This window comes from Cynocephalus volans, chromosome 9 (assembly GCF_027409185.1).
Source record: "Cynocephalus volans isolate mCynVol1 chromosome 9, mCynVol1.pri, whole genome shotgun sequence".
Lineage (NCBI taxonomy): Eukaryota > Metazoa > Chordata > Mammalia > Dermoptera > Cynocephalidae > Cynocephalus > Cynocephalus volans.
Window position 1 is genome coordinate 6,476,086 of NC_084468.1, and position 24,432 is coordinate 6,500,517.

Consider the following 24,432-nt stretch of genomic DNA (forward strand, 5'->3'; position numbering starts at 1 on the left):
TGTGCTGGGGCTGACCTTCATTGTCTCACCTCGGACCTTCCCCTCCCCTGTGAGGCAGTTTCAAGCCCTAGACTCAGAGGTGTGGTCACTTGCCCGAGGATGTACAGCTGGTTGGGGGCTCAGCTGAGCTCCCCATTGGGAGCCCCAGGGCCAGTCAGGAAGAGGGAGGGTGGGGGGATGAGGGCAAGAGCCTGTACTGTGGCCTCTGTGGGAGGGACAGGCAAGGCAGGGTAAGCAGGACTGGGGAAGAGAGCTCCCCACGCGGAGAAGACCGACCTGCCCACCTGTGCATGCGGCTCCCTTCACGGCCACCACCTCTTCCGCCAATCCTCGGGTAGCTGACCTTGCTAATTGTCTCAGTTCCTCTCTGGACCCCCTGTTAGTACATGTGGCTTAGCAGTGCCCTTCCCTTCTGACTCTAGGGTTGGCCAAGTGGCTCGCTTTGCCTTCTGTGATGGTGGCAAATGTGATACAGGCTTGAGTGACTGGGCTTCCCCTGCCCTTGCCTCTGCTGTGGCTGTGAGAAGGCCATGAGGGCAAGCCAGCCAGAGGAGCAGAGCTGAGTCACCTTTTCAGCCAGCCAAGGCCAGATGGGTCAGAGACAGCCAGTCAACTCTCAGTCATGTGTGGGAGCCCAGCCAACGTGACTGGAGCTGCCTACCTGACCCCAGCTGACCTCGGTCTTAAGAGCAAGCCGAGCCAAGGTCAGCCAAGCCCAGCCTATGGCACCTTAAAACCACAGATATATGAGCCAACTGGTGTTTCTTGTTTATGCCATTAAAGTTATGTTGTTACTCATTACCCAGCCTTTTTGTACCAACAGACAATGGGTACAACCCTCCCTTCCCTCCACGTCTTTAAGTTCCCCATCGCCTTGAGCTCTTGTCCTTAGTCTAGAAACACATTCAGCTCTTGTCCCCACCCCAGCCTAAGATGCTAAAACTTCTCCAACTCTCTTTTATCTCAAAGTATGGTCTTTCTCTGCTTCTGCAGCTAGCCCAGAGATTCCAAATTAAAGTGCCCTTTCTAAGACATAAAACCCACCCTGAAAGATCAGAAAGCAAAGCAGATGCTGGGAGAGCAGAGAAGCTTGTGTGAGATGCTTGCATTTTGGGTAGCTAGCAGATATTGAATATCATTAATAAAATATTAATGAATTTATTTAATTATGTTTATATTTCATTGGAAACACAACTAACCAGCTTGTTCTCTGAGAAAATACTTCATGAGACCAATGATGGAACTCTTTAAAATATCAACACATAGTCATCTGTTTTGTATACTGTTTTGTAATGCAATTTACAAAGGTGCCAGAAGATACCATCACAAATGTGCCCTTATGACCCACTCGGGGACATGTACTCATTATGTTTAAAATGGCTAGCACATGTTTAATAGTAAAGGTTCAGAAGGGATAAGATTAATAAATTAAAACCCACGAAATAAATCACCAGAAATGCATATAATTAAATTCCTGCCCTGAGGTCCAAAAGGTGCCAGCATTCCTCGTGGAGTCCCTGCCAACCTGTCCCCAGGGTGAAACATCAAATGTGACTTTTCACCTGATCACTGGACCCAGGTTCCCTCATTAGCTGCAAGATCACGGGAATCTCTGGCTGGCTTTGGAGACACACACCTGGGTGGTTTCAATATGCAGAAGAAGGCTTGGAAATGAAACTTCTCGGAGCTTTTGGTAGAAATAGTAGAAAGCTGCCCTCTTCCCCCACCAGCTCTGTCTTCCCCAGCCCCACCCCGTGTCCTGGGAATCCAGATGCACTCATAGGCTGATCCTACCCAGGTGGGTGGTGCTTTAGAAGACCTGGCCTTGCCCCTGGCCTCCTGGGGCCTCCTGGGACCGCCTATGAGTCCTGGGGAGTGTGCAGGATGTTGCAAACCCAGAAGGCAGAGACAGGACACCATGAAAGCTAGCCATGCATGGCAGGATGAAGGATGGGGAACTCAGAGGGTCAGGATGGGATCCAGGAGGAAAGTGGGAAAGAGCTGAGGGGGAGGTTGAGAATGGGTGCAGAGAGGGAGGTGAGGTGCGATGGACAGAAATCCAGGATCACAGGCACGAGGAAACCCAGAGGAGGCTGCACAGGAGTGGCCTGCCCCCGTTCTTCCTCCATGCAGCAGCTTCAGGAGACTGTGGCTGGAGGTGGTGAGGGTCAAGTGTGGACCATGGAGCCAGACAGGCCTGGGTCGCCCACTGTCTCCCTGAGTCTCATTTCCTCATCAATTGAGTGGCTGGATTATTCCTATTAACTTGTGTTCCTGTCTGAAATTTGCTTCTGGACAGCTACCCAGGGCCTGAAGTCCCTGCCCCAAGGTCTCTCTCAATCACCAGGCAGGGCCCTGAGGATCCTGGCCAGACCCCAGCCCTCCAGACCCCTGCTCCTGGACAGCCCTGCAGAACCAGCCTGTGCCTCTTCTCACCGCTGCTGCACCCGCTTCTGTGATCGGACTGAACAGAGAAAGGGGACAGGAAGAGGGCAGATGTTCTGCCCCTTCCTGGGCACTTTGCATGTACTGTTGCTGTGCTGGGGCTGACCTTCATTGTCTCACCTCGGACCTTCCCCTCCCCTGCGAGGCAGGTTCAAGCCCTAGACTCAGAGGTGTGGTCACTTGCCCGAGGATGTACAGCTGGTTGGGGGCTCAGTTGAGCTCCCCATTGGAGGATCTTGACTTTTAGACACTTTTAGATCTTCAGCCTTGATTTGGCACTCCACTCTGCCTAGCGCCCCTGGCGCCTTGAAGCTGTCACTGACCTTCCGCTCAGGACATAATGATTTCAATCCCCTGCCCCAAAGTGCTCAATCTGGCTTCAGCATCTCATATTGAGATTCAAACGGTCCCATCCGCTGCTCCCGCACCCTGAGGCCTGCTGCTGCAAGGTAGGACACGCTGAGCCCTGCTCGTGACACATGGAAGGTTCCAGAAGAGGCTGCAGGGGTGGGAGGGAGGGCAGGAGAAGCTGTGTAGAGGAGGTGACAGATTTACCCCTGCATGCCTCGGCAGCACCTCAGAAGAATCCCCACTTACTCACTCCAGCCCACCACCCTGAAAGGTCTCAAGGAACGGGACCCTGAAGAATTTAGCGTTCCAGATTGTGATGACAGTTGGCCACCGGCATCAGCTGCATTCAATTGTCAAGTCTGCCGAGCATTCCTGGGCCATGCCCTAGACCTGTAGTTCTGAAACTTTGCTGGCATTATGTCTCCAGAAAGCTGACACAGAAAACAGAGGCCTAGGCTCACTGAAACAGGACAGGGTCTGGGCTTTGATTTTTACCACGTCCCCCAGGTGATTCTGCTCAGGCCAGAGTTGGAGAGCCATTGACATGGTGCCTTGCTACTCAAAGTGTGGTCCATGAACCAGCAGTGTTGGTCTCACCTGGGAGCATCAGAAATGCAGAATCTTAGACCCTACTACATACCTACTAAATCAGTGTAAGAAGATGCCCAGGGGATCCACATGTGCGTGAAAGCCTGAAAAGCTGAATGCAGCATGTAGATTAGGAAGGGCTTTGTGGATTATTGATTACTAAATTTGGGCTTGACAGGCACATGCTCTCTCATTTCATCCCCATGACAACCCTGGAAGGCGGGTCTCATTTCTCCATTTTACAGAAGACAACACTGAGGCTCAGAGAGTTGAGTGACTTTTATGAGCCATACGTTCATGGGTTGGAGGAGCTGGGATTGGAAACCCAGGGATCCCATGCCAGCCCCCACTACTGCCCTGTGGTCCTCACACTAGGATGCAAACAGCAAAGACTTCAGAGGCGAAACCATCATATAAGTGCCACTCAAGTTACCATGACAGGACACAGACTAGGAATTTAGGGAGATGTTCATCCACCAGGATTGAAATGAAAAGAGGATTTTCTCATCAACCCTAAAATCCAACTCACCAGGACCTGCAATTTTTAGTGCCCTCAAACTTTCCACTGAAAGAGTCCCTATAAAAGATTCATAGCAGACTTACCGTGTTCGTCCAGCAGTATGTTGTCAGGTTTGATGTCTCTGTAAGAGAAAACAGAGAAGCTGGCAATGTCATTCCTGGATCCCTTTGATGTGCACATAGACACATTCAGGAGAAATGTGGACAGTGCCCCACATGCTCAGTGGGACAGTAATTAGCATGACAATGGAGTGTCTGTGTTCTTATTTCCTTCTCTTTCCTGGAACTGAGAGTAGATTGAATATATTTTTTCCTGAATATTCTTAACTTTTGGCTCTCAACTCCAACCATAAAGGTCACAATAGTGACTGCTCATTGAGCATGTCATCTGAGCTGCATGTGGAGACACATTCCCACCCTGATGTCCCAGCCCTCCCACATGCTGCTCCTGGGGCTGTGGCCCCCACTTCAGGGACAGAAGAGCTGAGCTCCTTGGATCTGCAGACTACAGTCTTTGGGCCAAATCCATCCCTGGGCCTGCTTTTGTGTGTTCTGTAAGCTAAGAATCATTTTTACATCTTTAAAGTGTTGTAGAAACAAAGCACACACATGCACAACCAGAAAGGGATATACAACAGAGACTAATGTGGTCTTCAGAGTCTAATGTATTTCTTATCTGGCCCTTGATGAAGAAAGTTTGTTGACCCCCTTTTAAGGTAACACAGTCAACCACATGCAGCAAAATCTGGGCTGGGGAGTTTCTGGAAGGTTCTACACTCTATGATCATTACAGCAAAGGGCCTCCCAACTCCAAGTGGAGCTTCTTAAAGGAAGGGGCTTTGCTCTCTTCACCTCTGTACCACGGGACCCAACATAGTGCCTGTCACCCGCTGACACACGTGAAACACCAGTGAGTGTAAGACGGGAAGAATGACATTGAGAGGAGCGTGGCTTCGACCCCAACTCACTCGCAATTGGCACGCAGTCGCCAAAGCTCTGTATTAAACTGCAGATGTTAGTTAGAAATGTGTGCCCCCTATTTATGATAAATGTCAAACCACTGAGACCCATGACAGCTTTCTTCAAGATGAAGAGCAATTGCTCCTGAGCTTATCAAATGTTAATTCTACCTGGAAACACACCGTGGTTATTTGTAATAATGTGATGCAATGCAATGTCTGTGGGTTTGGGGTTGAAAGAAACACTCAACCTCTGTATTTAAATTTTTATTTTCACTGTGATTTTTCAAGCCCATGAATATTGATGAGCATTAAGTAAATGGGCTCCTGCTGTCTAGTTCGCCAAACATGCACTGGGAACCAAAAGACCAATGTGGAGGCGTGTGGGGAGCCCCCAGGGGAGAATGAACTTGAGAACTTACAGAATTAGAACAAAAGGTAGAAGACCCAGAGTCAAGTGTTTGGGGATCAAATAAGGTAATACTCGGTCCCTGCCCGGATGCTCCCAGCAGGGCTTCTCAAGAGAAGGCGAGAAAAGGGAAAATAAATCACGTGTCAGGAATGAGAACACAGCAGCAAATGTTGCAGCTCGTGCCTTCAGGTGTCCCTGGGACTGGGATGACCTTGTCTGGGGAGTTGGCATCAGGGAGGAGGTGGCCCATGGCCACCAGGGAGTGTGAACCACGGAATGCCTGCCAGGGCCACAGCTAAAGATAGAGTCAAGACAAAGGTGGTGTGGGGGTGGGATGACAGACCTAGGAAGATGCGACCTGCTGCACTGGGTTAGTGTCCCCCAAAATTCATGTCCACCCAGAACCTCAGGATGAGACCTTACTTGGAAATGGGGTCTTTGTAAATGTCATTAGTTGATTATCTCAAGATGAAATCACCCTGGATTTGGAGCAGGTCCTAAATCCAATGGCTGGCATTTTTCTAAGAGAAAGGAGATGGAGATGTGGACACACAGAGACACAGGAGAGAAGACGGCCATGTGAAGACAGAGGCAGAGACTGGAGTGATAAGGAATGCCTGGGGCCACCAGAAGCTGGAAGAGGCCAGGAATGGATTCTCCCCCAGAGCCTCCTGGGAGACAGCAGCCCTGACCACACTTTGAATTTGGACTTCTGCACAAATCTATGGGAGAATAAATTTGTGTTGTGTAGGCCACCAATTTTGTGGTAATTTGCTGTGGTAGCCACAAGAAGCTAGCATGACTAGCATGGTGGACAGAGAGCTGACAGAGGAGGACAAGTCTTCAGTGGCAGTCAGGTCCCACTGACCATGGCATGACCTTGGACAAGCCCACTGACCGTCCGAGCCCAGCACCCATATTTGAAAGGCCCTGCTCACAGTGACTCGTATTGCAAGATCAGGGTAGGGATACAGGTGTGACCAGCTTGGTCACTAGATTCCACAGCTCCCAGGAAAGGGGCTGTCTTGTCCAGGAGAGTACAGCCTGGGAGCTAGACTGCCTGGGTTCCAACTCCAGCCGCCTCTCCTCCTAGCTGGGTAAGCTCTGTCTGTGCCTCAGTTTCCTTTGCTGTGTAGATTAAATATCTGATACATAATACACATTCCTTCTGTGTCAACTCTCAGCATGGAGCAGAATCTCAAACATTTATGGGGTGTCCCCTCTATGGTCACGAGGGACATGTCATGAATGAGACATACCTGGCCGAATGGAGCTTGCATTCTAGGAGGGGAGACAGGCCAGAAGGCATGTGAAGAGATGGCATGATCGCAAGCTTAGACAAGTGCTTTAAAGAAAGCAAACCAGGGTCAAGGAAAGAGACCAGTAGAGGGGCCTTATTCTTGGTAGATAGTCAGGGAAGGACTCTCAGAAGAGGTGGCATTTGGTGACATCTGAATGGCAATAATGAGCCAGTTGTGCACAACCCAGGGAGCAAGTTCACATTCTGCAGAAGGCTAAGAAGATAAATGATTTGACCTGTGACAGGCTTCAAGCCCACGGAACAAACGGTGTCACCCCTTTGATGCAGTTATGTTATATGGCAAAGTTGATGGGATGCTGTTCCCGGGACTGCGTTACATTATGTGAGGCTCAGACTAAAGTGAGAGCCTCCTTGCTGGCTTGGGAGTCATGAGCTGCCATGTGTGAAGGGCCACATGGCAGAGAAATGCAGGTGCCTCTAGGAGGTGAGAGTAGCCTTCCGCCGATAGCTAGCAAAAAAATGGGGATCTCAGTCCTGTAGCTGGAAGACCTGAATGCTGCCAACAACCATAAGAGCTTAGGAGAGGACTCCAAGTTCCAGAAAGGAATGCAGGGCAACTGGATTGCAGTTTTGTGAAACTCTAAGCAGGAGACCATTCAGCTGTGCCTGGATTCCTGACCCATGGGAACGGGGAGAAAGTAAACGTGAGTTCTTTTAAATTGCCAAGTTAGTGGTAATTAGTTACACAGCAATAAAAAATGAAGCCACCAGCTTTCTGATCTTGGGCAACTTACTCTGAGCCTCATTTTCCTCATCTGGAAAATGGGAATGATAGCAGCTATCTTGTTGCTGTGTGTACAATGAGGCGATATTTGCGCAACGCTTAGCACGTGTGGCTCCCGGAGTGTGAAAAGTGCCAAAATAAAGGATGGTGCTGGAACGACCATTGCTCTTTTCTAAGGAGCTGGGCAGATCCTCGAGGTTTCAGCAAAGTGAATTACGTCTCTCTCATACGAGACACCCTGGCAGACTCCTGCGAGGCCGGTGGAGGAAATGGAGGGTGAGTGAGTCACTTGGGATTTAATAAGAAGAGCATTTATGGGCAAAGCATCTTATCAGAGCCTTCAATTCAGCCGGTTTCAGGACCATTTCCTCCTGCTCTGTCTTCCACATTGATCTTATCTCAGCTCTGGCGCGTCATCCTGTTGGAAATGGCTCTTACGTCCAGAAAGGGCATTAGAAGTGTTGTGTGGATGGCAGAGGCAGTGACAATGTTTTCTGAGGACAGGCCCATAATTTCAGAGCTGGGCTAAATGACACTCTGATGGAAAGTGTGCATGTGAGGCCATCAAACCCAGTCCTGCTCTTGAATTATTCCCCAGACCCCAAATAAAACAAAGTGTAAAATGTCAGAGGGACTATTTTAACAAACAGCTCGGAAACGGTTCTGATTCACGGATTCCTCCCGTGAGCAGACTGCAAGGGAGGGCTGAGAAGACATTCCTGCATGTGTCCCTTTGCGGGGGTTTCTTAGTGTTCTCTGCCGGAAACCTTACCCAACAATAAAGACTAATAAAAATCTGGTGGAGAAAGAGTCAGGTTTGTGAAGTGAAAATCTGTGGCTATTTTACCAGCGGTGAGGGGAACCTACTGCCAATGCGCCTGGGACAGATGGGGGAGGTGGAAAAAGATGGAGAGACTGAGTTCCAGTCCTGAATCCGCCTCTTGCTGGCCATGTAGTCATGGGCACGCTGCTCTCTTGGAGCCTCAGTTTCCTCAGCTGTAAATTAGATAATAATACCTACTCCCCATGGTTACGGTGACGATTTGAAAAGGTGGTTCTTATGAGAGTAACCAGCGCAGGGCCAGGCACATGGGGGCATGATCGTTATTGATGACAGGGGCAAAGACATTTCAGTACTGAGGCTGGGCCAACAGAACAGGCATGGGGAAGGATGGCAGAAGGGGACTGCGGGCATTCTGTGTGGTGTTGACCCCCAGCTCAGCCAGCTTGAAGGGGGCTACGCACAACCCACCAGCAGGCCGACATGGGACAGGAAGCCAGTGAACTTGGTTCTCAAGTTTTAAAATCTCTCACCACATTGGCATGGATCATTCTTTTAGAAACTGAGCAACGGTTAAGGAAATACACATCATCACTACTCAGTCAATAGGATTTCTTTCTCACCTCTGTCTCTTGCTTCCCGGGAGGGCAGGGACCAGGTACAAACCACGTCCCCTAACACTGTGCCTTGATGTTAATAGTCATCCTGATGATATTAACAGCAAACCTCTGTTGAGTGCTTTTGTGTGCCAGGTGCAATCTGAAGTCCACTTTATGTGGACTTAACTATATATAGTGTGGCTAGTCGGTATCAGGTCCTGTGCAGGTGCTTTATGTCTCACTTCACTTAATCCTGACACAGCTCTAAGACATGTTGCTACTTCTATTTTATCGATGAAGAAAGAGCTATTCACAGAGGGTCAATGATGTGCCAGGCTCACCTTGTCACTTGTCAGAGGTCAAACTTTAGCAGAGATTAGACTCATTCTCAAGTTGATCTCTAGATCGATGTTCTCTGGCAGGGGGTTGGGGAAGGGGAACTAAAAAAAAAAGAACTAGGGCTCCCAGAATTCTAACATAGGTGGTAACAACTCACAGAGTGTGCTTATGATAAATATCTGATTTGATTTTAAAAATCGCATTATTCACATTTTATATTTTTCATTTATTACAACACCCACATACAAGGTTGCATTTATTTTTTTAATATGACCCAAATGAATTTAAAAAGTGTAAATCTGACCCTGTCCCTCCTCTACATAAATCCACTTAATGGCCCTCTGGTGCCTACAGTGCTGGTGCCAGACTTTGGGATTCATGTTCCAATATAATCTCAGAATTGAATAGTGAACACTGAGGTGTGTTGTCAACTTTAAATCTATCAGCTAAGGACATTAAAGATAACCACCAAGCCCCCTACCATCACATGTGTATAGAAAGAGAGAGAGTGGAGCTATTTCAACCCACAAGACCCACGAGGACACAATTTTAGGATGAAGCACAGTTGTCACGTGTCCCAGGCCCATTCCTGGACAAGGTTTAGAAAGCTTTGACCCAAAGGCCCGAGTCTGAAGTCTTTAGGGCGTTTCCTGAGCTGGCCCATCCTCCTGGCCCTCTCGGCCTGTACCTGGCCATGCCAGACCAGCTATGGTGCTCTGGGATCCTCAGGATTTCCCTGTCCTTGGCTGTCAACAACAAGCCCTTCTCTACTGAACACCCTGACTCAGGTTCTAGGACACAGCTCAGTTGCAATCTCTTCCTGGGATACTGTAGTGGGTTGAATATTGCCCCTCCAAATTCATGTCCACCCAGTACCTGTGATGGTGACGTCATTTAGAAATACTGTCTTTGCCAGCAAACTATTACTTTGCTAGTAAGGCAGTTCTATCCTCTATCTAAGTTAAGATTAAGGTCATACAGGATTAGGTTGAGCCCTAAGTCTAGAGACCGGTGTCTTTATAAGAAGAGGGGAGAGAGACACAGGTGCACACAGAGAAGAGGGCCATGAAGACAGAGGCGGAGTTTGGAGGGATGCCACTACATGCCACAGGCTACCAAGGATCGCCTGGAACCAGCAGAAGCTAGAAGAGAGACTGGGGACAGAGCCTCCGGGAGGAACCGAACAGCCAGCACCTTGATTTGGGGCTTCTGGCCTCCTGAACTGCAAGAGAATAAGTTTACGCTGTGTGGAGTCCCCCGTTAGTGGTACTTCAGTGCCACCTCTGGCCCTGCCCCTCCCTGCTCCCCATGTCCCAGCACCGATGGTGCAGCTCGACATGGGTCATCTACTCATCCCTCCTGGTGGGCCAGGGAGCACCAACCCTCAGCAGGTCCCAGCACCTGGCAGCTGCTCAGAAAAGGGTTACTGAATAGGTGGAAAAGGAAGGGCCTCGGGTAGGGGCAGACCACAGCTTCCAGCGGGGAAGCTTACAGCTCCCCAGGGTCCTCCACCCTCTGGGGTCTTGACTTCACCTGGACAAACAGGGCCGGAAGTACCAAGAGAAAGGGGAAATTTTGCAGCTTCTGTCAATGTGTCCTCTCTGCTGAGACTGCCACTGAGATTGGGATGGCTAAGCCGGGGACTGGCCAGCAGAGCTGATCTGTACTGAGAGCTGACCCTTGCCGCAAGTTGTTGCAGGCATGTTGCATGTTACTCATCACAACCTCCTGTGGTTGCTGTGACAAATAGCCTCAAACATAGTGACCTAAAAACACATGGATTTATTCTCACAGTTCTGGAGGCCAGAAGTTCAAAACGGGTCTTAGGGGGATAAAACCAAGAGTCGACAGGGCTGTGTCCTTCCTTCTGGAGGCCATGGGGAGAATGTGCTCTTGGCCTTTTCAGCCTCCAGAGGCTGCCCGTGCTCCTTGATGTGGGGCCCTTCCTTGTGTCCCTCTGACCTCTGCTTCTATGGCTGCATCTCCTGCTATTGGCTCTGGTCCTACCTCCTGTTCATCATAAGGACCCTCATGATTCAATGGGTCCACCCAGGAATCCAGAATAATCTTCCCATTTCTCGATCCTTAATTTACTCATACCTGCAAAGCCCCTTTTGCTGTGTAAGGTGACACAGTCACAAGTTTTGAGGATTAGGATGTGGCATCTTTGTGGGGGGCTATTAGTCTCCCACCCAACCCTTTTAGGTAGTGTTACGGATTAAATTGTGTCCCTCCAAATTCATATGTCAGAGTCCTAACCCCCAGTGTCTTAGAATGTGACTGTATTTGAAGATAGGGTCTTTAAAGAGCTGATTAAGTTAAAAGGGGGACATTCGGGTGAGCTGTAATCCAATCTGACTGGTGCCCACAGAAGAAGAGGAGATTAGAACAAGGGAGAGAGACTGGGGCATGTGTGCAGAAGAATGATCACATGAAGAGGTGGCAAGAGGGCGGCCGTCTGCAAGCCCAGGACAGAGGCCTCAGAGGAAACCAACCCTGCCGGCACCTTGATCTCGGGTTCCAGCCTCCAGAACTGTTGAGACAATTTTTGTTGTTTACGGCACCCGACCTGTGGTATCTTGTTATGGCAGGCCTAGAAAACTAATAAGGTAGGCAATATTTTTATCCCTATTTTACTGGACAGCAAATCTGAGGCTGCGAGGAATGAAGCCTGTAGTCTTCTTTTTCCTGTAGTCACAGAATCAGTATGTGGCAGAACCAGAACATACCAGTTGGAGACCCAGGACTTAATTTGAAGGCCTGGAAGCAGTTCTTTAAATGTACACACAGCCTACTACGGTAGTTCTGTCTTGCATCTGACACGAAACCCCATGTTGACACCCAAATTTTCCTCTTGCTTTGTGGTTCAGGAGGGAATGTGTATCTCAAGCCATGCTTGGGGCTTGGAGATTTTTCTTTAATCCTGCAAGGAACGACATCAGGATGGTTGACACTGATTAATTCAGTTCAAAGCTGTGCCTCTCTGTGAGGCCTGATGTAAACTTGGTTACTAAGGCAATTGCATTCAGCTAATTATTCCTAAGTATATCTCATGGAGATTTTGAAGCTTTCAGGATTCATGAACATGCCCAAGGACACACTGGGCTCAATGGATTCCTTCATGGATGGGTGACCCAGCAATGCTCTGCCTAGGCACAGTGAAGAGGGTTCCCTACCCCAGAGCTCAGACTCCACCAGTCTACGAAGCCTTCACAGACCCACCCAGCTCAGCTGTCTTTCTTTTTAGTTGCTCTTGGAATGCTGGACTGCCATGCTCTGTCCATGAGTCAGCCCGCTCCTCAGACTGTGACCTCCTCAAGGCGGGGGTCATTGCAGCAGCAGATGGAAAACCACACGAGTGTGCGGAAGGTGGGATGCCTGCCCACAGGCCTGCAGGGCTACGAGCCAGCCTGCAATGGTGGACAAAGTGTTAAAGCCCTTCACGCATGCATAATAGCCCAAATCCTTACTCTACTACTGCGTGGGCCTCAGTTTCCCTCATCTGTAAAATGAGGATTAAATGAAACAATGTATGTCAAGGGCATACCCAGTTCCTAGCATATAGCACATGCTCAAAAAGTGGAGATTATTTGTCCCATCCCCTGTATCTACCCCCACTTAGCAAGTTTAGAAGGAACAGGAAGGGACAGAAAGAAAGACTGAGGGGCTGACCCCAAAATGATTATGAACATCCCTCACATTTGTACAGCACCATTCACAAAGCCCTTTCTAATAAAGTCACTCATTCAACCCACCTGACAGCCCTATGGGGTGAACTGACTTCCCCATGCATGGTCACAGTTAAAAGGTGGCAGAAGCAGGATTCGAACCAGCTCCCCTGATGCCCATTTCATGCTCTTTCCTTTCTACCCTCTGGGTGGGGCAGAGATGTTAGAGGACAGAGCTACTTGACTGGCCTGTGCATGCCTCAAGTACGTCATGGTCCTGTGTGCGTGCATTTGCTGTAACCCATGTCTGGAGCTCTCTTTTCCATCCCAATCTCTGCCTGGTCAACAGTTCTGCACTAACCCTCAGCTCGGGTGTTGCTCCCTCTGAGAAGCCCTCCTTAAAGCCCTGGCTGGACCAGCTTGCTGTCCACATTTTCTTATTCCCTGTACTTCACTACCACAGCAGCAACCACGTGTGTATATTAGGGTACTTCAAAAAAGTTCATGTAAAGATAGCATTGAAAGATAATACAAATCTTTCCATGAATTGTTTGAAGTACCCTTGTATACATGTTTGTGTAATTATGATCGATGCTTTCTTTTCCCAGTAGATGCTGAGTTCCATCAAAGCAGGGCCCACACCTAGATTTGCAGCCCTGGCACAGTACCACGCACTCAGTAGGTGTTCAGTGACCACTGGTGGTGTTAATAAATCTATGCATTCAACAGCAGGCACTGGGTGAAGGTCAGCCAGGACTCTAACATTTGAGTCCAGAGGTCCTGAGAGAGGCCCAGGCGCACATGGCCAATTACTGTCAGGTGCTGGCTGGGGGCTCAGGCCCTCTTACAGGCGGGACCCCCAACACTTCCTGTGACCACGATGATTGGGTCTCATATTTTCCTCCTGGGTTCAGCCATCCTGGTGGGATCCACATGGCCACGCCTGGGAAGTACTGTGACTGTTCATGAACTTCCCATTTCTGTGAAGACGTTCAGACGATGGCCTGTGTTCTTAACAATCCCACATTCTGGAGAAAACGCTGGAAAGCATTCAAGTCCATATCTAAGCTTCATCTGACTCTATCCACGTGGTTGCTGTGGGAATCCGAGAGTTCTGGGAGGAAGAGGAGGTCTGACCACCACCCGGAATAATCCAGTCATTTTCCAGACAGGGAGACCAGTGAGTTAAGCAACTTCCTTCAGGTCATCTGACAAGTTAGCGCCAGAGATGGGATTTGAATTTCGCTTTCCCTACTGCTGTGAACTTTGTAACGGTGTGGATTTTATCTGAGTCATTGAGAAAGGGATTTTACAGCTAAAAGGGACCTAAGACATAATTGTGCTTCTCTCTGTCCTTACAGATGAAGAAAACAAGGGTCAGAGATATTCAATTGCTTGCTCCAAATTACAAATATGTTTTAGACCTGGGCGCAGGTCCGGGTTGATCTTTCTACCACCAGGCATCCACTTTTCCTGCTTCTACCACTGTTCCTACTTCCACCCGCTCTGCAGCACCATTCACCACCGTGCCCTGCGCATGGGCTCTGGGTCGCACTGGACATGAGCTCTCTTGGCCTTCCATGCATGTTTATTGACGCCTGCCCACTGCCAGCTTGGGCCCAGGGGCCAAGGGGACAGCTGTGAACGTAGCACAGTGCTCACCCTCGTGGAGTTTGCCCAGGAGCCAGTGAAACAAAGCTACATTCTAGTCAGGAGTGGGGACAAACAGCCAAAGATAAAAATGCATGATTTGCTTCTACAAGGGAAAAACACAGGCGATGGTGGAGGATTCCACGTGAACAAGATGTCCGGGAGCTGTTGCCAGGGCAGGTGGAGAAGCCCACAGGTCCGCTGTGGGGTGCAGCGAGGAGGTGGGGTGGGAGCCTTGGATGTGTGGTCTCTGTGACAGGAAACGCCCTGGAGACTTTTGAGGAGAAGGATGGTCTGACTACACACCACAGCCTGTCTTCACATAGCCCCAGGATGGGCGCAGTTATTTCCACTTCTCGTTGATGCAACCTGAACCTGACAATGTTCAGTAATTTGCTCAGTTCATGGTTCTGGAAAAATTGCCCTTTCCTGATGTAGCCACCGTCATTTGCAGGAGTGAAGAGGGGGTCCTAGAACTTCCAGCAAAATGCCAAATGCTCCCTTCCTCTGACACTCACAGCCTCGTTGTCACCGCCCTGGGCCCATGGGGACTCGTCTCACCCTGCCCTTCATCCCTTCTACACTGGGCACAGGACTCCAGAGCCATTCCCCTCTCCTGGAATCCAGCGCCCATATGCATGCGCATCCCCTGATCTGACTTCAGCCCCCAGCCCTTCCATGTCCCCTCTGGAAGTCTTGGCCAGCATCGGCTGTCCCCTCTTCGAACATTTCCCTCACCTCCTTGCCCTAACCCAACCTGGCCACCCTCTGGACACTGTGACCCCCACCCCAATCCTTTGGGTGGAGACTGTTTCCCTATCACTCCTTGGGGCTCCAGGCCTGGAGGCGGCCAAGTGTCCTCCCTGCTCCTCCTCACCCCTGTCCTGCTGTATTAGTCTGTCTCTGCTGCTTAGAACAGAAATACCTGCATCTGGGTAATTTGTAAAGAAACAATATTGCTTACAGTTTCGGAGGCATCAGTGGGATTCTGATGCCTCCTGGGTTTTGAGAGCCCTGCTCTGCTTATAGGGCAAGAGAGATCACCGAGTTGACTCAGCTCACAGTGGAGGCCATGAGCCCTGGGCTCATTCAAGGGAGACATTTTTGGGAATTGTTAGTCTCCTTCTCCCACCTCTCCACCCTGGCATGTAGGCGTAGCCTTACTAAAATACAGGGCTTCTGTCTGTGGTCGGCTCTGGTTCCTCTGGGAGCCAGTTAGGATGACTGTGCTCTACTCTAGCTCCTGCCTGAGTCCCACAGGCTCCCTTGCAGCCAGGCGTGTTGAGTTGGGCTGGGGGATGGGGAAGGGAAGAGAATCACCTCCTGACTCACAGCATGAATAGGCATGGAGGGACCAGCTGGAAGGGCAGGTGCACATCAGCCAGGAAGGAGGCAAAGCAAGCACCCCACCTCCACTCCCCGACACCCACCCACCCACCCATCATGATGGCAGAGCTCAGGGTGGCACCAGGGAACAGGGATTTCCTTTCCCTGATTTTATTAGGAATGTGGGAGCCCTGTTTAGAAAGCAGAGTGTGTGCAGAGACACTACAGTGATTTAATATTTTAGGAGTTGCTATTTTGGGGGCCCAATCTCTCTATCACCCAAGGGAACATGCTGCCAAAATGTGTAAGAGTCACAGAGTCCTGGATTGTGAACACTGGAAAGTACCTCAGCTCTGTCTGAAATGAACTGACCCTGGGTCTCGTAACCTCTATGGGCCTCAGCGTCCTCATCTGTAAAGTGGGGTCATCATCATGTCCCTCTCTAAGGGTGCTGTGAGAATGAAATGCAATGATGCACACACAAGAATTAGCTGAGGCCTGGTGTGTGGTGAGAGATTAGTCAATACATCAAACATTCAAAAATGCTTAATTTTGGGCCAGCCCGTGGCTCACTCGGTAGAGTGTGGTGCTGGTAACCCCAAGGCCACGGGTTCGGATCCTATGTAGGGATGGCCGGTTGGCTCACTGGCTGAGCGTGGTGCTGACAACACCAAGCCAAGGGTTGAGATCCCTTACTGGTCATCTTTAAAAAAAAAAAGCTGACAAAAATACTTAATTTCCACTGAGAAAACCTGGCCTGGAGAAGGGAAATGCCAGGGTCCTATAGAGGGCAGTCGAACTAAGACCAGGGTGGAAAGCAGGGGTCTTTTTACCGCAAGCAGCAGAGAATTATTGCTGTGGATTGATTGAATTGCATCCCCCAAGTTCATATATTAGAAGCTAATTCCCACTGTTACCACTGAGCATGGGAAATCCTATTATGGTAATTGAAAGGTGGGGTCTAGAGATGATTAGATTGTAGGACCATGCAGTAGTGAATAGATTAAGAATGGTGGTCATGGGCGTGGTTCTGAAGGCTTTAAAAGGACAGCAGTGAGACTCTCTCTCTTCTCCACCATTTTCTGCCATGTGAGACCCCTGAGTCACTGTCACCACCATCAAGACCCTCACCAGATGTGTTCCCTGGATTTTGGACTTCTCAGCCTCTAAAACTGTAAGCAATAAATATTGTTCCTTTACAAATCACCCAGTACCAAGTATTTTGTTATAAGCAACAAAAATGGACTAATGCAATTATGCTTCTTAGGAAGCCACGGGGCTGGGTTGCCCTGACACAGACCATTCCACTCCATTTCTTCTGTTCGTGCTAAGTGAAGGGACAACGAATAGCTCACAGCCAGCTGCAGGATCAGTCTGGTTAGGGGTGGCCTCACCAGAATAATAACATGTTTAAACTGTCCCTGAGAAATGAGCAGTGGGCTCACAGATGCTGCATGTGAGTGTGGCCCTGGGATCCAGGCAGCCTCAGAGAGACCATGGATTTGTCACCTCCTCTCTGGGAAAACGGTGGCTGCAGTTGTAACCCGGCAGTAATGATGCCTTCAGCCCCTGGAGCTGCTCGGAACTGTTTTCAGCTTTGGTGAAATCCCCAGGGTGATCCTAAAGCTTCATCATGTGTACAAGGAGGAGAATACTGCCATAAGAAAGTACCGTATACCCAAGGATTACATGACAAATTTATTTCTCACAGTTCTGGAGGCTGGAAATCCAAGATCAGGTGTCAGTAGGTTGGTTTTTCCTGAGGCCTCTCTTCCTGGCTTGTAGAAGGCATCTCCTCCTTGTGTTTTCTCATGGTCTTTCCTTGGCATGTCTGTGCCCTAATCTCCTCTTCTTATAATGACACCAATCGCATCGGATTAGGGCCCACCCTTATGACCCAATTTACTCTAATTACCTCTGTAAAGGCCCTATCTCCAAATACAGTCACACTCTGGGGTGCTGGGGATTAGGACTTCAATGTATGAATTTCAGGGGGACACAATTCAGCTCATAGCCCCAACTCACAAGATTATATGAAGACATGTGAACTCTCTGGACCTTGGGATACCAGAGTAGGGTGGTGGGGACGTGCTGCCTCCTCTAGACACATATGAGGGAACAGGGAGCCCATGAAGAACCCAGTTCCCTGAAGTCAAGGAAGAGAGCGTGTGGCCAGCACAAGGAGGAGGATGTGGGACAGTGTGGATACTGAGTACTGGATACAAGGGGGCCCAGCTGCAAGTTCTGGAAAGAAAGGGAGCCAGTGGAAGGCAGCCGGGGGTAGCACAGAGGCCAGTGCTACAGGCTTTGGAGGCCTGGGTTCAATACAGCTCCACCAATGATCTCACAAGGAATATAGTGGGTCCTCGACACATAGTCACTACCTACCTCATCAGTATCACTGACCAGCAAAGGTGGGGAGGAGAGAGGCTGGCTCAGGGCTGAATTCCTGGTTTCTTTCTCTTGGTGCTCATCTCTCCCTGACCTTGGTGTTGGCCCCTGAAATCCCTTTGAAAGCTCACCATGGTCCTAACAAATACCCAGTAGTCCCAGGAAGCTTATAGGACATTCTTATACAACATATACATGACTTGGTCCACTGGGGCCCTGATAAAATAATATCTTGGGGAAAACAGTACTATGAGAAATCTTCTCCTATTGCTGTCCAAAGGGCTTATGTGAAGTGCCAAATCTGCTCTAAACATAATCCAGGTGAACTGTTACGTGGTTCAGAAGGATATTTTTATTTACCTTCTGTACATTTTGGCAAATGGATTTTATCCAATTACCCCCATCCCGAGGTTATATATGTTTTCTCATTGGGTTGAGGCATTTCCACAGGAGAACCATGGTACAACCAGTTGGCAAAATCCTTTTGGAAAAAATAATCCCTACCTGGGGAGTTCCTTCAGAGCTCCACAGTGACTGGGAACACATTTCGTTGGCTTAATAAATCAATTGATTTTCCATATTTGGGTCTATTCTTCAACATTTTCATTTCATTATGACACACTAGTGAAATTATCAAAACACAATTGACCAAGTTAAGGGAACCCTTTACTCTTCCATGGCAAAAGGCTCTTCCGTTGGTTTTGCTTAACTTTTATTCTACTCAATTTGGAAGACACGAGGTGTCTGCCTTTGAAATTGCTATGGGAAGACCTATGCACCTAGATGAAGGGACTTTTGAGCCCACCCTTTTTAAAGGAAAGCATCTCCATTATTGTCAAGAATTTTTTCACTAAAAATATTAAGCTGGTAAGAGCCTCCTTCTAGAGTGAGCTCCTGGGAAATGAAGAATTTAAGCATCACACTCTTCAACTAGGCGATTATGTATATAGGAAATATCACCAGGTAAAAGACTCACTCTAACCCCATTGGAAAGGACTCTAACCAACCCTTGTGCTGCCAAACTTAAAGGTGTTGACTCATGGATTCATATTTCTCATCTAAAAAATGCTCCTGACTTCAGCTGGACTTTCAAAGAAACTGAATAAAATCCCTGACTTTAAAAGAAACCAAATAAAATTCCTGAATAAAATTACTCACCTGGACCAGAAACAGATGACATCTGAGTAAACAGCTTTCCCAAGACCCAAGACTAGGCCTGTATAGCTCTTCTGTAACTTACGACCTTTCTCGTGTCTAAACTGCGTATTGTGACCATCACATCAATTGTCCTAGTTGTTATATTCTCATATTTTCGTCTTGCTGTAGAAGGCTGACTTCTTGAAGCCCAGATTTGTCATACTTAATTCATACACTTATTTTATAATTGCTCTAATCGTCATAGGTTTAGGAGTTTTGTGTATCTTAGACATCCTATGTCATGTTAATATAGCCCCATGCATCTTGAGATATTCACAGACCTCATGCCTACCTTACACTATTGCCAAAAAGTGCCCTAAAATTTTCATACTGGTTGCTTGCCTATTGTTGTTCATTCTTCCAATTTTTAACCTTTTCACTCCTGGAAGGACGATGCTATTGTTGAGTTTTCCCAATCTCTAGCCTCCTCAGGAAATCTGTCAGAGTGCTGGACCTGCCACCACTCACCCACTTTGCTCCTTGGCAAAAAATAACAGTCCCATCATTATTCCTGTAACTAACTTTTCTCTTGTTTCCAGTTTCTCCGATGACTATGATCAGTGGCCCCTCAATATTTCCCACTGGGTCCAGATCTTTAATCCAACACCTCACATTACTGTTCCCTGCTTCTTCCTAACCCCACTGGTTAACAGGAGCATGTTTTGCTCAAATGAAACCTTCAACCGTTTTTACACCCTTGTCCTATCCATACCTTTCTCTAAACTGCCAACAAAATCAATCATCTCTTACATATAGAACCCCACTATTTTCCACCTTCAAAAAAGGTTGAGGAATCCCCATCTCTCTTAAATCCTGTGCTTTTAACATTTCTGATTGGGCTCTATTCCTTATTGACTCTTGGTTTTCTCCCACATTAGATGCCCTTTCCATAAACTCTTCAGTTATCCCCCCAAATTTATCTGGAATTATTTGCACACCTCTAGGCTATATTTTTGTGTGTGGATCTAGTGAATCTCCCTGGGCACATGAGTGTCTCAATAGCTGGTGCATGGGAGAAACATATCTTTCAGGACACCTACACATACCTTTCACAATTCTTAAAGCTGTCATTCAGGGCGACTTCCTCCACCCTAGAAAGAAAAGGGCTTTATCCATTATTGATGACTATCCAGATGAAGACCCCTCTGAGTATGAAGATAACAACTGTGGGCATTCCTAAAGATGTGAGCTTCCAGCGGGCTTTTTGGGAGATGAGGGAAATTATTTCCTTAGAATTTTAGGGTCTTGGATGGTTCTGGGAACTGTCCAGTTGGATTACATGATGAGAAATCTCATTCGTAAGATGAATAGAATTGCCAGAGCTTCTGTACGGGCCTTAGGGCTACACAGAGATCTTTGAATCCCTTGCCTGAGCTGTGCTTGACGACTGCATAGCCCTAGATTATGTTCTTGCTAGTCAAGGAGGAGTATGTTCCATTGCTAATATCTCCTGTTGTGCTTGGGTTAATACAACTTCACAGGTTGAATTAGAAACTGATAAACTTTTAAAACTTGCTAAATCTTTAAGGAGTCACTGTAGTTTCACTATAGAATGGCTTACGTTCTCATATTTGGCTGGTTACCCTCAGGAATAGGAGCTCTCCTAAGAGCAGGATTACAGGTGATTCTCATGTTAATCATCCCTGCTTGCTCTAGTTTTGTCCTGTTCAAATCACTAATCTCTGTATGTCTTGACTCTTCAAGACCACACGGAATACACCAGAATCATGATCTCTCAGTGTCTTGAGATCATTCATTAAATGTTTGCCCAGTGCTTACAGTGGACTCCATATATCCAAAACTCCTCAAAGGTTCTCGCTGACCTGCCTGATGTCTAAGCCTGGGCAGCCTTCCAGTTGCACAAACGTGGCTGATAGCTTACAACCATCCACCTGTTTTTCTCCTTTGCCGAGGAACATGACTTCCTGAGATAGATCCATTCCAGGATCAAGAGACAAAGCCAACAGTATTTGGTTGATCATCAATGCTTTCTGGAGGAAGGATTTTGATCAAAATGGGAAAATGAGGAGAGAAAATGACATTAGCCTGGTCAAGGCACCTAAACAGAGCTGGTGGTAGGGGGAGTAGATCTCAGCTTGAACTTCAGGCACCGTCTTACCTGAACTGAGAGCACTCTGAAGCTTTGCATTCTGCTACATCACAAAAGTCACACCTTCCTGGATAAACAACTGTCAGTGGACCTGCCGACTGCTATTTGCTGCTACTTCCTGCCAAACTGGAAGATCCCTGACCAAAGCCCACCTCACAGAACTGTTACAACCAACCCCTTATGGACAAGACTGCTTAAAACATGTTAGCACCAGGCTGGCCAGTTAGCTCACTTGGTTAGAGTGTCATGTTATAACACCAAGGTCAAGGGTTCAGATCCCCATATTGGCCAGCTGCCAAAAATAATATGCTAGCCACCATCACAGCTTTTGTAACCACCCCTCCTTCTCATGATCTTTTTCCTTTAAATGCCCAAACCCCCTTTTTGTTCTCTGGAGCACATTGAGCCTGTGTCTCCAGGGCTGCTGTCCTAAGGAGCTCTCAAATAAATCCTCTTTGTTTTAAATCTCATCCAGGTGGTCATCTTACTTTGGTTGACACACAACATCCTATAAAAGTCCAATGATCCCACTATAATCAAGACTCATTTGGTCATAGAGCATCCTAGTCCTTAGGATCAGCATAAAAAGTGCAGAGAGATGGCAGGAAGCACAGGAGTCTTCGGGGGGGGGGTTTCGGGGGGCACTCAGCCCCTTCCGACGGGGCGAGGGCTTAGAAAAGACCTCTTGGAGCTGAGAACTAACTGGAAGCAGAAGGAGGAGCAGGGGCTTTGGGCAGATTGCAGAACCCCATCAAGCAACGGGAGCAGGTGGATGTGGTGTTGGTGGAGGGTGAAGCAGCGAGGGGGCGGGGTGTGTGGCCAGGAGGAGGCAGCAGCCGAATTGGCCAAGGAGTCTAGGCTTTTTGCTGAGACTTGAGGAGAAGCCTCTGGAGAATTTCTAGCATAGTAACTGACTTGTCTATTCAGCGTTTGAAAAAGATCATGCTAGGCAGCTTGTAGAGGATGAAGGGGAGGAAAAAAAGCAGGGAGACCAAAGGGAGGGTTGTCAGTAAGCTGGGAGAGAATTGAGTAGCTGAGGGAACGGACTGGAGGGAGCAGACTTGGAGGAGCGGTGGGGAGTGGAAGTCGGGGGCTGGGAGGATGGAGAGGTGGGGTGGGGTGTGGGGTGGAGAGTGGGGGTGAGAGGTGGGCGGGTGGAGGTGGAAGTGAGAGGTGGGCGGGGGCCGGCCCGTGGCTCACTTGGGAGGGTGTGGTCCTGATAACATCAAGGCCACGGGTTCGGATCCCTGTACAGGGATGGCTGGTTCGCTCACTTGGGAGAGTGTGGTGCTGACACCACCAAGTCAAGGGTTAAGATCCCCTTACCAGTCATCTTTAAAAAAAAAAAAAAGAGAGAGAAAAGTGAGGTGGGGGTGGAGGGTAGGAAAGTGGCTGCAAACTCTGCTCTGTCCAACAACTTGAAAAGGGGCTTTATATCCTGTGGGGGCATCTGCTTCCTCCAGCCTCATTTTCATGGGCCTGAAGCTGACAAATGGCCACATTAGTGACAAGTCCCAGGGATCTATGTGCCCTTATGGAGGAGAAAAGAGGTAAATCTCTCTAAGTGTTGGCCTTTCTAAGACAAGTAGGGTCCCTGGCTCCTGCGTTTGCCAGTGCTCTGAATTGCTCCCTCTCTGACCTCCTGTGTGACAGATGGCAGGCTAGGCTGAGAGGCGAGTATTGAGAGGGGAGGGAGGGGAGACAGAGGGATGGAGAGAGAGAGACAGTAGGGCTATGTGTCTTTGGCAGCCTTTGGTAAGAAGGGGAGAGAGGTGGGTTGGGGCCAAGGGGAGCTTTGAGGTCAGACCTCCCCGCTGTAGTCTGGCCCTTATGACTTCTCGCTTTGTGACCTGACCTAACTTTGTTATTTGGCCTTTCTGAACCTCACTTTCCTCAAGTGCAGGTAACAATTCATGCCTCCCAGGAGTGCTGTGAAGACTAATGTAATAACAAATAAAAACAGTAACTTATCAATATTTCATTATAAAGTACTCCTGGCACATGGTAAGTGCTCAGAAACATGTACGTTTCCTTTTAATTCCTAAGGCCAAATTTAGGATCTGGTAGAGAGATAAGACCAAGGACTTGCCCACAGGAGGGGAGATTAAGCCAAAGGTTCTTAAAGGTGGGAAGGAAGACCAATAAATAAATACACTGACTACAGACTTGCTAAGAGTGGCGAGAGATCTGAATAGAGTGATCCAAATAGAGATAACTTGGGAAAAGGCCACTCAGGGGGTCTTCCCTGAGGAGGTGGTCAAGTACCTGAGTATGAAGGATGTAATGTTTCAGCTACGAGTAAAGATGGGGAATCACCTGAGTCAGGAGGGGAGCAAGGATCAGGCTCTGAGTTCAAGAAAGCACAGAGAGGAAGCAGGCAGTTCGGCTGGAGCGCAGGAGGCGAGGGCTGGAAGAGGCTGGAGAGACCGGGAGAGAGGAGGAGCCCATCTCAGCAGCATCTGGGCCAGGGCAAGGTCATCTGATCTCCTTTAATTGCAATGTAGGCTTCCTGTAGGAGCTTCCACCAAGGGAGGGCAAGGTCTGATTACATTTGTAAAAGATGGTTTGAAGTGGGGATTGACGAAATATACTTAGACCACTAGACAGCAAGCTCCAGGCAGGCAAGGATTTTTGCTTTTTTGCTCAGTGCTATAGAATCGCACCTGGAGCAGGGTGAATATTTATTCAGTGACTTAATGAGTCCCTTAGCACAACAGTAAGGAAAACCACAAGGCAGTATAAACCCACCAGGACAAAGGATGAACTCCTTCATGGCATGTTTACAAAGCAAATGCAGATGGAGGAGTTGATCTGCTGAAGTGAAGGAAGCTCTGATATCAGGGCTTCTAGGGGGAGTCCAACAAATCAGTGCCCCCCACAGAACCCTGGAGAATCTCCAGATCTGAGAAAATCAGAGATTGCTTGCTGATGACGGGTTGTGCTGAGGGCTGAGTAGTAGACACCCTGCATCCGGGGTGTTGGACACTATATTAGCCCTTTTCTGTTGTTTATAACAAAGTACTTGGAACTGGGTAATTTGTAAGAAAACAAA

General features: G+C 48.4%; 1 protein-coding gene across 2 annotated transcripts in view; it reads right to left on the minus strand.

Moving 5' to 3' along the window:
- Positions 1–24,432, minus strand: part of STK32B (serine/threonine kinase 32B) — a 369,695-nt gene that overhangs the window by 63,933 nt on the left and 281,330 nt on the right. For both annotated transcript variants that reach the window (XM_063108413.1, XM_063108412.1), the window contains exon 5: positions 3,988–4,025. In XM_063108413.1, coding sequence (XP_062964483.1) covers positions 3,988–4,025 — 38 coding nt within the window. The remainder of the gene's footprint in view (positions 1–3,987; positions 4,026–24,432) is intronic.